Source organism: Plectropomus leopardus, chromosome 22, assembly GCF_008729295.1.
Source record: "Plectropomus leopardus isolate mb chromosome 22, YSFRI_Pleo_2.0, whole genome shotgun sequence".
NCBI lineage: Eukaryota > Metazoa > Chordata > Actinopteri > Perciformes > Serranidae > Plectropomus > Plectropomus leopardus.
The window spans coordinates 19,493,091-19,506,798 of NC_056484.1; the positions used below are offsets into that span (position 1 = coordinate 19,493,091).

General features: G+C 40.6%; 1 protein-coding gene across 1 annotated transcript; it reads right to left on the reverse strand.

Moving 5' to 3' along the window:
* Window positions 1–896: 896 nt before the first annotated feature.
* slc38a2 (solute carrier family 38 member 2) lies at window positions 897–12,781 on the reverse strand. Its single transcript, XM_042511028.1, has 16 exons — window positions 12,454–12,781; window positions 11,180–11,305; window positions 10,991–11,072; window positions 10,745–10,860; window positions 8,461–8,534; window positions 8,273–8,365; window positions 7,792–7,867; window positions 5,754–5,836; window positions 5,517–5,575; window positions 4,898–5,065; window positions 4,719–4,798; window positions 4,494–4,594; window positions 3,386–3,510; window positions 3,148–3,292; window positions 2,956–3,053; window positions 897–2,862 (listed from the first exon to the last, which is right to left on the reverse strand). The coding sequence occupies exons 2-16, from the start codon at window positions 11,302–11,304 to the stop codon at window positions 2,746–2,748; spliced, it is 1,542 nt and encodes a 513-aa protein (XP_042366962.1). The 5' UTR covers window position 11,305; window positions 12,454–12,781; the 3' UTR covers window positions 897–2,745.
* Window positions 12,782–13,708: the final 927 nt, after the last annotated feature.

Genomic DNA, 13,708 nt, shown 5'->3' on the forward strand with positions numbered 1-13,708 from the left:
CTTGAGATGCTTTTCTGAATATTTTGGGGTCTTCTCTTATTTTTGCTTACCTGTAGCTGCTAAACCAGCAGCAGAAGCATGGCCAGGTGTGTTAGCCTCATCCTTTGTGCTTTTGCTGGTGGTTTCTGAGGTAGACAGTGTGTCAGAGTCTCTTTCTAGAAAAGTTATGAAACGGTCCCTTAAAGAATTTCTTTACACTTGAAATTATAATAAGCTTATTGGCTAATATGTGAAAAAACAAAGGTGCTAGGTGAGTGTTTCCCATTGCCAGTACAGAGCTGTGTGCACAGTGCTGCAGCAGTAGAGTATGTCTTCCTGTTTGCGTGTGTGTGTCTGTATATCTTTCACTTAGTCTCTCTTGTAATAGACTTGTTGCAGACTAATATCGAATGATGTTTGAGTGCTGCTTAGGTGGACACGGACAGTAATTAGTGTCGGCATGCCATTGCATCTCGCCAGTTAAGGTGCTGAAAATAACGTGTTCACTGGGGTGTGTTCCCATAAATGTCAATCGGAGCCACCGGCGACAAATATCCATGACTACGGCAGAGTGATTTGACCCGGGTGTGAATGCTGATGGTACACTTTATCATTGCATGACAAAGCTAGATGTTAGCTGGTGTTTGCAGGTTTTTTGTGCAGTCGGATTGAGGCTCATGATTATCAAGGAGCACTTTAGGCAGTAATAATGCAGACTTCCTAGGGGTCACTGACTCCCTGTTGAAGACCTGTTTTTTCCCCAAGTTTCTCTATAGCATATTTCACTACTAAGTTTTAATGTTTATTTTTGTGGGTACATGCAGTGTTTTAAAAAACTATGTTTGTTATAGTGTATGTTCAGGAAGAAACTAAACCACATGAAGATGGCAGTGAAGGACACAAAGAACACGGACATGTCATAGATTATCTTTGATTTTAATTGGACATTATTTACAGGATATACATAGTGTTTCATTGAAACAAGAGTGTAACACTGGTGGGCAAAGCCCTCTTTGCTCCTGAGGTCAAGAGATGGCTGATGTACTCTCCAACCAAGATGTGCGTACAGAACATTTTGATGATTCAGGTTTGTGTTCAGGGGCCAAAAAGGGAACGAGACTGCTGCCACTGTATCAGTGGTGTCCACACGTAACAGTTTTCACAGAATCAACACAGTAGGATAATTCAGTCGGTCTTAATAGAGATGAACAGTTAAAGCTCCAGTGTATCGGAGCCAATTCAATATCACAAATTCACCAGCTTGGGGTTTTTTAGCTTTTTGTTTTACAGCTCCAATGCATTATTGTAAAAAAAAGAAAGTTCAAACAAAACAAGGCGTATATACAGTTGAACTCAATAGATATATATACATATATATATACATACAATATTATATAAATATAGTAAAATAGATTAAATTACATTGATTTCACGGTCTTCCATAAATAGATGTTGGACAATAACAGTATGGTGACGTGTTGAGTTAGTGTTGGAAGCACAGTGTACCGTCAGATGACAGGTTCACGACTCGACGGGTAACAAGTCTGCGTCGAGCTTTCAAGTTCGTCATTGTGAAACATTATTTTGAAAGCAGAAAACTGCGCAACCGTACGCAAAAACACTCAAATATTGTGATGGATGCTCTCCTCATCATTTTTTGTTGTTGTTGTTGTTGGGTTGTCGGGGTTTAAGAGCGCACCCAACTTCTAGTTTTTAAGTTTTTTTGCAAGTTTAACAGGTACATTACAACCACTGCATGTGGTCAAATTCAAAGTATTCTCCCATAAAGAAAAACATTTTAAGTTCCCCTAAATGGGGAGTGGAGCTGAAGGCTGGGTGGCCTCCAGGTCTCAAAGCAGTAGTGTCGTCGCTGCACGCTCTATTCCAACAAGATCTTCAGCAGGTTATAACGAGTAAATACAGTTTTGAGAGAGTCCTCTAGTGAGGTACTCTGCAGCTCCCAGTGTTGGGTTTGAAAAGGCAGGTTCTGTTGACTTACATTAAGTTTTACAAGGAAAGCTGACACTATAAGCAAGGTCACAAGGCCTTGGTACGAATACTGAAAAGGCGGTGTCGTAGGCCTCGCCTGTGAAAACTTACATTGTTTTTTTTTTTTTTCTTTTTTCTCAAGTGTGCTGAACAGTAAGTGCTTTTCAATATACAAAGATGCTTTACAAATACATTTTTGGCAAAGTAAAAAAGGAAAAAAACAAACAACAAATGTTGGAAGGAACTTCATCGTCCTTAAGGAGGATGAACTTTCAAGTCTGTTGCCTCGTCAATCTTTGTGAGATTCACGGATGTTTCTCAGCAGGATTTGTTGTTGCCGAGCTCTGAGGTCACAGCCACACTCACGCACATATTATACCGTACCTGAGTGTCAGTTGCACTTTGAACTCTATGACTATGTCATCTCTTATTTGAGGCACCTTCAAATATTTGTTTTCAGCTGTACCGTAACTACAAAAGAACACTGAAAATAAAAAAAGCAAAAACAACAATGAAAAAAGTTACAATAAAAAGAGGAAAAAAAGGAAGTAAAACACCATCTTTGTGGCCTATAACAGCGTACTGTACAAAGTTCGATACATTCTCTTGGAATGGCATGGTTTGTCGCTCAGGAAGTCAAAGCCGAGCATCAAGTGAGTTCTTGTGTTTTTCTTCTTTTACAATAAGTTTTCGATCTTTGTTGGTTGCGCGATCATAGCAGTCCAGCGCCGAGAGCCTCATCCGTCCTCGGCAGGACGCAGCAGGAGAGGCGGCGCTCTAATGTCCGTCAGTGTGTGCGTCTGAGCTGGCTGAAGCATTGTGGATCCAGTCCAGGATGATGAGGCTCATGCTGCCGATCATGACCAAGAAGCCGCACAGGAGGAAGGCAGTGGCCTGGAGAGGAGAGCCATTGTACAGTTAGATCACATGTTCATTCAGAGCGATTTTAAGACCGAGCTTGACAATTGAAATTGAACTACTCCTTACCCCGATCTTTTGCACGGACTTCATGGACTCCTTCTTGACCAGTTTGATGTAGAAAGCTGAGGGCAGGATGAAGATGAGCATGGCAGCAGCAGAAGCACCTGCGCAAAGAGAAGACATTCAGAATTTTAGTCACATTTTTATTCGAGATGCTTTCTATGGCGTTATCGTACATGTTAACACACGGACACCCACCGATGAAACCAAAGATGTCCCTGATGGTGGGGACAAAGATGACCAGGGCGTTGGTGCCGCCCAGCAGGACCACGGTGATGATGGTGTGGCGGATCCAGCTGAAGTCCTTAGAGGCGCACAGGAGCTGGTTGACGGAGGTGCGAATCTACGCAGAGAGGCAAAAAGAGAGGTTATTCTTCGTGACCCATTAAACACACCACAGTGATAATGTGATCATCTGGATCTCTTTGACACTTACAGGGAAGAGCACCACGGGGACGGTGAGGGTGACAGCGGTCAGCACAGCCAGACGGACGATCAGCAGGATCACATCAGCCTTGTAGACCTTAGAGTAGGTGTGCAGCAGCTCAGGCTCAACGTGAACTGTGAAGAAAAACAGGAGAGAACCTTTAGAACTAAAGCACAAACGGCTTCATTCACAAACTACAATCAATTATTCATGACTTCTACAAGTACCACGTAGAACTTTTTTGAGTACTTGTATTGCATTTGTTGCCGCCATTTTAATGTCTTTTTGCAGCGTCCTGATGCTTGCAAACCCAGACAAGCTGGTTAAGAACAAACATAAGCATGATTTCTCAATCTCTACTTGCCCTGGCTCAAACTTCACACCGCCCCTTGTTAGGTTCTTTCCTGTCATGACGGTTGAGGAAGTCTTTTTTCCCTATCAAACTCTTGTATAACCAGTTTGTTCCAGGAACATCTCTGTACCTTTAGCTAGATGTTTGTGCCATAACAAACAAGAACATGGTCAGCTGTGCCAGGTGCATTTTTTCACACTCTTGCGTAACAGGCCTTGAGTCTTGCAGATTTTGTTCCATGTGGGAAACTCCCTATTTAACTATTGGACCTGGAAGGTGCAGCTTGTAACTTTGTTCGATTGATCCACTCCCACATTTACTATCAAGGACAATGATCGCGTATGAACTAACATGGGAGCCGTTGACCCTTTCTTGCTTTCTCTAATCATTTGTTCCCAAAGAGCTTTGGCATATTTTTGATGCCATATGTGCTTTTTCTCAAAAGTTGAAGATGAATTTTCAAATGTATTCATTTTACATGCTAAAACTGTACAGTCTGTATATACAATGGCAACATAGGCAGCTGCCAAGGGTGCAACTTTTTTGACATAGGAAAATTATCCACAGATCAAATTCAAATGTACGGTATTCTTTTCTTGATTGTTATTTATTATTAATCGATAATCAAGTTGTTTATTTGTATTTGCTCATTAGTTCTAAATGCAAAGGAAACGGATCATTTTTGGGGGGTGGGGGCTTGATTGCCTAGGTAGCTATACCCTATACTTTTAGGCATGTCATTTTTCTTATTTCAAAGAGACTCACTGTTGAAGGTCAGATATCCGAAGAGGGCAGCCAGCAGGTACATGATGAACATGGCCAAGAAGGACACATTAGCAACGCCCTGCATCTTTTGGCGGGAACGGCTGTTTGGGCAAGAGAATATTGTGTTTTAGTTTTCATGTAAATGTGAGATTAACACTTGAGAGTTAAATAAGATAAGGAAGCAGCTGTGGCTTGTAGTTTGGGTTATGAAATAAAAGCACTCACTCTTTGAGCTCCTCGTACATGGGCAGGATGGCAGGGTGGCACACGAAGGCGAAGGTCAGGATGGGAACGGCGTAGACGGTCTGAAAAAACAAATTCAAAGTTTACTCCTAAATATTCCATACCTTTTTTGTTTTGGTTCAAGTTTCAATCCAGATGTTTTATGTCTTGAAGAGCTTTACCTGAGAGTTGAAAACAAAGTATTTTGGCGTGCAAGCATCGTCGCTGTAGTCCACGGCGGTGGTGTTCAGGTGGGACAGGGTGGTGTTCAGCACTTTGCTAATTGTTTCGTTCAGAGCGTTGACGTCCTCAGGGAGAGGGCATGGGATCTGGAACTTCTTGATGATCACCTGGAGGATGAGACAGTATATTTTGGCAAAATTAGCCAATATTTTGGGCTGATAAACAACAGACCTTTCAAATGTGTATCATTTCTCATTGAAAAGCCTTCGAAACTGCTTTTAGCTCATTATGGGGAACAAAAACCCCACTGAAACCTAACTAAAGTGAGAAACAAAACAGTCAGTATCTTGAAACATATCTGAAAAGATAACAACATAGCAGCCACATTTCAGTCTGACTATTTATGTTGTTACCTCTAAGTGCTTTGTGACTCCAGTATTTCTCAATAGTAAATTTACTTGGAAAAAGAGGGGAATAGATATCATGGAAAAATTGAAAACAGTTTTCTGACTAAGACTTATCTGGCACAATAAGCTACCTCGTGTGCCAAAGGGGATGTGCAGGAAATACGCATGTGTGTGTGTATAAGGAATGAGGAAACAGGTGGGTTTTACTCACCACAATCAGAAAGAACACCATACAGAGCAGAGACAGACCACTGGTGTAACCAAGGTAACCTGCGGGTGGAGGCAAAACAGAAACATGAGTTACTGTTTCTATTTTAAAGCTGCAGAATGCTCTTTTGTTCTCCATTCATGACGTTGCACTTGAACACATGCAAGTGCGTCATGAATCCTATGTAGCAATGCATCCGATTTTACAACAAAGACACATACGTACACACACAATGCTTACCCAAGTTCCTGAGCAGTGACAGGGGCAGGATAATGAAGAATGTCACCAGCAGTACCAGGTAGTCACCGTTAGTGTACCATTCACTGAAACAGCAGGACAGAACAAGAACAAGTGAGTGATACTGTTTAAATCATCATTTTTCCAAATTGATACATTTTACATAGTTCAGAACAGTTGAAATATTTTAAAATCTGCTGTAAAACGTATACTAACTTTTTTTCCTTACTATGTAATCATAAACTTTGACACTGATTTTTCCGTGCATCCTCTTTTAATTTTAAACTTTGGATCAACTTCAGAGCTTCAAAGTATCATCAAAAATATTCTCTTTATATAGCACTTCTATTTTATGTCATTATGGGATTGTTGGCAGTAGAAAAGATTACAAAATAAGTTCCGTTTTTGTCATCTTATTTATACACCAGTGTTTCTGACATGTAGACTTTGTCTTTGTTTCAGGCTTATTTAAGGCTATACAGGATATATGTATATATAGTAGCTTTGATCACATATGCAGTCATCTTCTCCAAGCTGTAACCAGCACCAAAAGTAACCTAATTAGCACTAAACTCAACGACTCTGTGCAGAAAACATCGCATTAAATCCAGCTCTCTGTCAGAACTCCCTCTTACATCTTCAGGCCTGATCAAACCTCTCCAACATCTGCATGTCAGCTGACACAAACTGGCCTGCGCAGGATGACTGCATCGCTCCCAGAAATAGATTTAACAAAGCAGCACTTAGGAGCCCGACCACATCAATTTTTTAAACTTGAAGCGAGGTCGCAGTGAGCTCATGCCGCGCTCTGTCTCGATGCGGCACCGGCTGCATCTTCTAAAAGGGCTCTTTGAAGGGCTGCTCGGATAGACTGAGCACTGTCCGTCCCTTTAAAAACGTCCAGACCCCCTCCTCCCCTCCCTCTCCTCCGACAAAGGCACAAAGATACTGCTTCCCTTTCTCCGACACTCAGCACTTCAAAAACAACCAGCAGCCATTTTGCTGGATGTGCCACTTCACCTTGAGTGCTTCTGCCAGGCATTCCTGCTTCTTAAACACCTCATTTAAAAAATTTTGTGTGTGTGTTTGTGTGTGCTTGTTTGATCTAGAACACACTGATTGCCAACTCATCAGTACTTTCAACAATTACTTGGAATCATGACCTTGCAAATGCCCCTTTTCAGCATGTCTTCTATTGACATTCGATAAATAGGTCAGTAAAACTGCTGGTCAGGTCTTGAAACGCTACCAAAATCTATCCAAATGGTTCTTGGCCAAAAGCCGATCTCGCTTATCAACTTACTGGTTTTTTGGAAATCTGTTCAGACTTTTTGGAGAGATCAAACCTCCATTAGAGGGTCATAAAACACAATTTGTTACCAATGATATACATATATTTTTTTTCTTGTGTTTTTATTAAACATAATGGATGATTTTTTAATCTACCCATGTCTTTTCATGCTTTTTACTTTTTATTCCATCTAACATTTATTAATTTGAAATATGAAGGCACACATAAATCAGTGATATTCACCATACGACATGTGGGCCAAATAAGGTGCCAGGTGGAACCTCATCTATTTTGTAATTCACAATGAAAATAAAGTGATTCACGCTAGGATTTTTTTTTGTAGTTTTAATGTAACTAAATAAATAAAAAAAAAAATAATAAAAATAAAAATAGAGCCCTTTTTATCAAAATCATGTGCAAGGGGATGATCCCCTGGATCCCTGACAGAGTGCACAGGCAAAGCAAGTCGAGTTTCTCCGCCCTAAATGATTAATCCTATTAGGATGAAAATTAAAGCTACACCGTGGACTTTTTGACCACTGGTAGTATTGTTGAGCAATGTTTTTATGCGTTGGACCCTGTTTTGTGGACATACATTTTGTCTGTTTACAAGAAAACTCAACAGGGCACCTTCAAAAACAAATAAGCCATATGTCCTTAAAGACACTTTTGTTTACATCTTCCCGAGACTTGCAGGTGTTCAAATATATTTTCTGGTTTTGGAAGCTAATAAAATATGCGGTCACTCACCCGTTGCTGGTTCCCATAAAAGCCTGAATAACGATGGGCAGCTCATATTTGACGATGTAGAGGTAGCTTGACATGGCTGTGAAAACAAAAATCTGCAGTTAGTATATTTACATGTAAAATACGCCAAGTCATGCCAGTGAGAGGAACTCCACACAAAAATAGCCGTGTCTAATATATTTGGCGAGGGGCTGAGTCGTTCCAGTGGATTTAAAAAAAAAAAAAGAGTTCAACACATGCCCGCAGGATGACTCAAGTTTTTACTGGCACTGACTCTGCATTCTGGGAAAAAAAAAGGTTTCCATGGGGCCAAGATTTCTGTTTTCCTTCATTTTTTTCCAATGCAGTCAGTTTAGACACAGAGGAACAGTGTTGTAGCTCGTGGAATAAACACAGAGTGGATAAATAAAGAAAAGCAGCTCAATTATAGTTGCATAACCCCCAAAAAGAACTTTTCTTTTCTCTTAAAATGTCAGTCTCTCACCTCCAATGTTCTGCATGGTGATGGAGCAGGAAGCTGCGAGTTTCCCTGGCATCCCGAAGGCTTTGTAACCCAGCTGCTCGTACACTAGTGCACCTTTGAAGAGGGAATACACAAAGACAGGAAGATTTAGCATTCAAAAAAATACCTTAAGAACTAAGTTTGGACACATTACTTTGGCACAGACTCACCTCCTTCATTAGCCGTCTTCAGTAGCAAGTGGACAGAATACAAGGAGAAGATGGCGACAGCCACGAGAAGAATCCTGTAAACAAACAAGAAGGATCTTTAGCTTTATATCGACTCAGGAACACAGAAATCAGAAGGCAAAATGCTCCGGATTGGTGCTGAATCATTTCGCTGTTACTGCTAATCTTTAGGAAGAACACTTCTATTGAACATGGAGCTTTAAAGGCAAATTCAATGTCTAACGTATTTTTGTGGCAGCAGTAAACAAACATTGACATTTAGTTAACGTGGAGTTCAGACCTTCCTCTGCTGGAAGTGCAGAAAATTTCCACATTTTTGATACCGAAACTCATTGTTACAGTTTGACCTCTGTAGATTTTCTGCTTTAAAGAAAATGTCAGCAATGAGAGAATTTTGACCCTGGTGTTACAAAAATTTGCATTTTCTTGGCCTGATCAGCAAAACCCTTGAATGCAGCATCAGTCTGCAGGCTCTCTGAGGCACGAGCAGCATCAGCAGGGTTGCAAAGGACTAAGGTTTCCCTGCACGGGATCCTCTTAGCACCCTTGGGTTGCTGCAGAGCCAGCGATATGTACCCGGGTATTAATAGTCAAGGTGAAAATGAATCGCCAGGACATTTGAGAAGCCTTGGCTGTAAAGACAGTGTTTCCTCGGGGCATGTGACTGTCCAGCTGCTTTGGGCCTGTGACTGACCGCTCCCAGCCTCCCTATTGCTGACATCATGTCTCCTATCTTATCACTTGAAATGCTGCGACTTAACAAATATATGCTTTGGATGACCTATTTTCTCAGTTTGTCAGTCAGTTTTTTTCTGCCAGAGCTTACTTGGCTCACTTAACTTGTGAGTGCTGATGAGAAGAGCACCAGACAGTGTTTCGAAATTCAGGCAGGTGGCCTTCCAATAGTAAAGAGGTTTTGTAACTTCCTGCAGTTGTAAGGCTCTGATTGGTCAGCTGCAGGCTGGCAGTTAGCCACACATGCTCCATTCATGATGTCCTGGGGGCGTACATTGGCTTGCTGATAACTCAGGATTAGCTCAGCTAAGCTGCTTCTGCTGCCACTCCCTGTGTTTGTAAACTGACATACAACTACCAGTTAGTGGGACTTTAAGTCACTGGCGTAGATTTTGGGGGGAAACAGGGGACACATGCCCTTCAGTAGTTAAAAATATGAAATATGCTTCTGTTTTGACGAAATTTAAGACATTTACACCATAAATAGATGTGTCAAAAAAAGGCAAAATTGGTGTCTAAAAATTAACCAGAATACACTAAATTAAGTTTTAGATGCTTACAGTTTCCCAGGAGAGGAGCCCCAAATTCATGTGCCCCCCCAAATGTTGAAACAAAACCTAAATTCTTGACCAAAGTAATCTAGTTACCTACTGCTAATTCATATATTCAGCTTCAGCTTGTGTCTCAGAAAAAGGAAACCAGGCTCAGAGATGCAGACACTAATACGAACTGACACTAATAAAAAAAACATGAAGTAATCAAGATGACAACTATTGTAGAAACACCTTACAATTCTTCACATACACTGCAAAATTTGCAGGCAACTTCTCTGGATGGCCAATAGGGGGAGCTCTCACAAACTACTGCCTTAAGGAGAACCTTCCCTTTTTCCCACAAAAAATGAACACTTCTCATTTCTATCCACTATAAACATGATAGTGAATAAATATACTGCAGCAATGACCATTTTTACCAACTTTTAAACCTACTTTTTAAAAAAAGTTGCTTGGGGTGGATCGGCTGCAGAGTAAACACACACACACAAGCCCTGCTGCGGCTCAGAACATCCTGACCTGCAACCTTGACGAAACAGACAAAACCACACCTGCTCCCCTCAGCTAGATCCAGGTCATGAAACAAAACTGTGCCCGCTTATTCTTGTGGTTTTCCTTTAGTTTGCACATTAACCTCTTTTCTACCTGTGTTGTTACCTCAAGTTTTGCCCACTGTTTTTTTTATAGCTGAAGGTGATTTGTGTTTTTGTTTTTGCTGTCAAGTCACCATTTTTTTAACCGTCCATTTTAAAGTGAATACAATACACTGTGAAAATAAACAATTTGTTTTAACTTGAAAAAGTCAGTATCCAGGCTGCCTTACATCTTTTAATTTGACTGAATTTGCGAAGACAAATTGAGGTAATTTTGTAATGATCTGACTTGTCCACTCAAATTCAGTCAACTTTGAAAATTTACAAACGTTTTTTAAAAGTTAAACCATTATTTTTTACAGTGTTATATGAACAAAAACTTACACAAACAGGGCGATGCCAGTGTTGGCCATAGCATAGGACAGACCCAGGATGCCACTGCCCATGATGGCGTTGCCCAGGTTGAAGACGGACATGCCAAAGGAAGCATTGCCCTGGTGCTGTAGGGAAATTAAAGATTTGCAGTTAGAAAACTGGCAAAAAAATGGCAGATAATAAAAAAGAGATAATATAATAAAATAAATAAATAAATAATAGATAAATATTTTGAGGGATTAGAGAAGCTCTTACATATTCTGTTTCATACTTCTTCTTGCCCAGGTTGTGTTCAGGGAGGAATGTGTGACTCTCTGCATCTATATCAGAGTATTGTCTTTAAAAGAGAGTAAAAAAGGGAATTTAGAAATATGCATATACAGAATGTGCCATTTCAAAATAAGGGTAATTAATATATATAGTATATTTTAAAGTCAATCTCACCCGCCCAGTGGGACCTTCTTGGGACAGTCCTGGTAGGTGTAGTCGTTGCTGTTGGAGCTGCTGCTGTCTTCCTCAGGAGAGATGTTGAAACGGCTCATCTCAGTTTTGGCAGTAGGTTGTTTCATTCTGTTCATTTCAAAGCAGAAAAAACCCATTTTTACCAATTTCAGCTGCCTGCGCCACAGCCTTCTTTTTTTTTTATTTCTCGTGCGCGCTCACGCTCCCCTCAGAATAATCAATATTATAGTGAGCGGGGCGCGCGCCGCAGCTCATGAATCTCAGATCATGTGACTTTTCTTTGGAGGGAGGAGGAGGAAGACAGGGGAGGGAGGGGGCTGACGCACCGGCAGTGGAAAAATACCAGACCGGCATCCGAGTCCACCCGACATCACCTCAGACCCGCTTCATAGACGCTGAATGACAAAAAAAAAAAAAAAAAGCCGCAGTACGCGGCGCTGACTTTGGGCACATTTCCCTCCGAAATTATTTGAAAAGTGGACTGTGGACTGACAACAGGGTGTGTCCGCATCTTTATCCTCACCCAGAGCTGTCTGTAATGATCAATAAATCAGAATGATGTAGCAGCATTTTTATATCTAAATTTGTCATTCTGATTTAAAATCATATTTTTTTCTTGACTAAACAGTGCGCACGTGGAGATCCACACAGAACGCAAAAGGCGTCACCCCAGATCTGTATAATGACATTATATCCTTGGCCGGCTCCGATGGAAACAATGGCACGTGTTGGCTTTTTATGGCCTCTCCATTTTGCGCAGAGGCTGGCGGTGTGATTCATCCTCAATTCGTGATTAGAGACTTTTTCAGATTCCACAAAAATTTCAGATTGACAATGTTTCCTTTTCACACAGCTTGCTTTTAAGTACCTGTGCCGCCTCCAGACACGAGCCCAGCACTGCAGCATCACTGTCACACCGCTTCATTATTTATTTATTTTGGGCCAGGGCTGACCTGCTAACAAATAACAGCCTCAGGCCTCTAAGAAAGGGACTTTCTATTTCTTTAGAGGGAAATCAACGCAGCTATTATGACAGGAAATGGTTTTATTACTGATTTATTAGCCTGAAAGAGCTCGAAACGCGTCGATTTCAAATACGAATAAAAGCCAGATAGTGAGGTGATTATTTAAAAAGAAAACAAACAAAAAATGCGCGTAAAATCGGAGTTTATAAATATCTTTCAAACAGTGAACCGCCAACATCCGGCAATTCTGTGACAGACAGACAGTCGGTGAATGATGAAACGCCGGCTTACCTTGTGAAGATGTGGCAGGATGCCTGTAAAATCCTTTCAGCACAAAAAAAGGAGCAGCAAATGTCCGGACGATTTATTCACAAAAAAATGGATCCTTGAGTGTATTTTAAAATGGAATATATTAAATGAATAAATCGGGAAATAAATGAGCGGAATACAGACACGATCAGAGTCAAAACACCAGCAGAAACACTTCAAGTCGAGAGACAATAGAAGACACTTGGAATAAAACGCGTAAAATCAGAAGAATTTACGTTTTTACGAATTAAAACAAATTCCCAGAGATGCGATGCGCTCGAAGAGAGAAAACCCTGTTCTGCTGGAGGAGGGGTGGGGACTCACCCTTTTATAAAGATGAGCATTGCATCAGCTACAGAGGAAGGAGGGAAGAGGGGGAGGCAGAGAGAGAGAGTAGCAGGGAGAGGAGGAGTGGCTTAGATGGATGGAGGGAGGGAGGTGGAGACCGTTTTACGCACTGTGACGTTTCTTGTATACAAACAATGCAGTGACCCAGAGACTCTCCCTTGGAAAACCACAAGGATCCTCTAGTACATTTTAACAATAGATTGTTATCAAGGGACGCCGTATGAATAATACAATAGTACAATAAAAATGTTCTGAATAGAATGTTCTGATACTTCCTGTTGTAGTTAAAGGGTCATTAAAGGTCACTTTATGATGGTCTAATTAAAGGAAAAACCCTTGAGATATTAGCCTGTAGCCCTTTGTCACATGACTCACCCTGTCATTAACACCACCTGTCAGGTCCGTTTGTCCATTTTCACTTCTGTTGTTTAAAAACTGGACTTTATTCAATAATATTAATTATTTAATCCTCTGAAGCCTGAGCAAATAGGCTTGGTGTCTTTCAAGAACATGTGAGGAGCGCATACAAGCAAATTACCTGAAAATTTGCAACAAAAAAAAAATTTAAAAAAAGAGAGAGAGAGAGAGAGAGAGAACAACAACAATTGACCTGGGAAAAGTGCTCAAAATTGTAATAATTGTAATAATTCTTTGATATATTTTAAAATACATAATTATGAATAAAGTTTTTCTCTACCTTTTTTCTTTTCCCCTTGACATTTTTCCTTAGCTCTTTTAAAATGATTTCCATACTTATTTTTTTTGCAATCTGAGGAACATTTCTCATCATGTTCAAAGGTTAAAGTACTTGTGAAAAGCATCTGAAAGCAGCACAAGAAAATAGATGTTGCTTCAGGTTTCAAAGGGTTAAAAGTGTCTCTCTATCTAT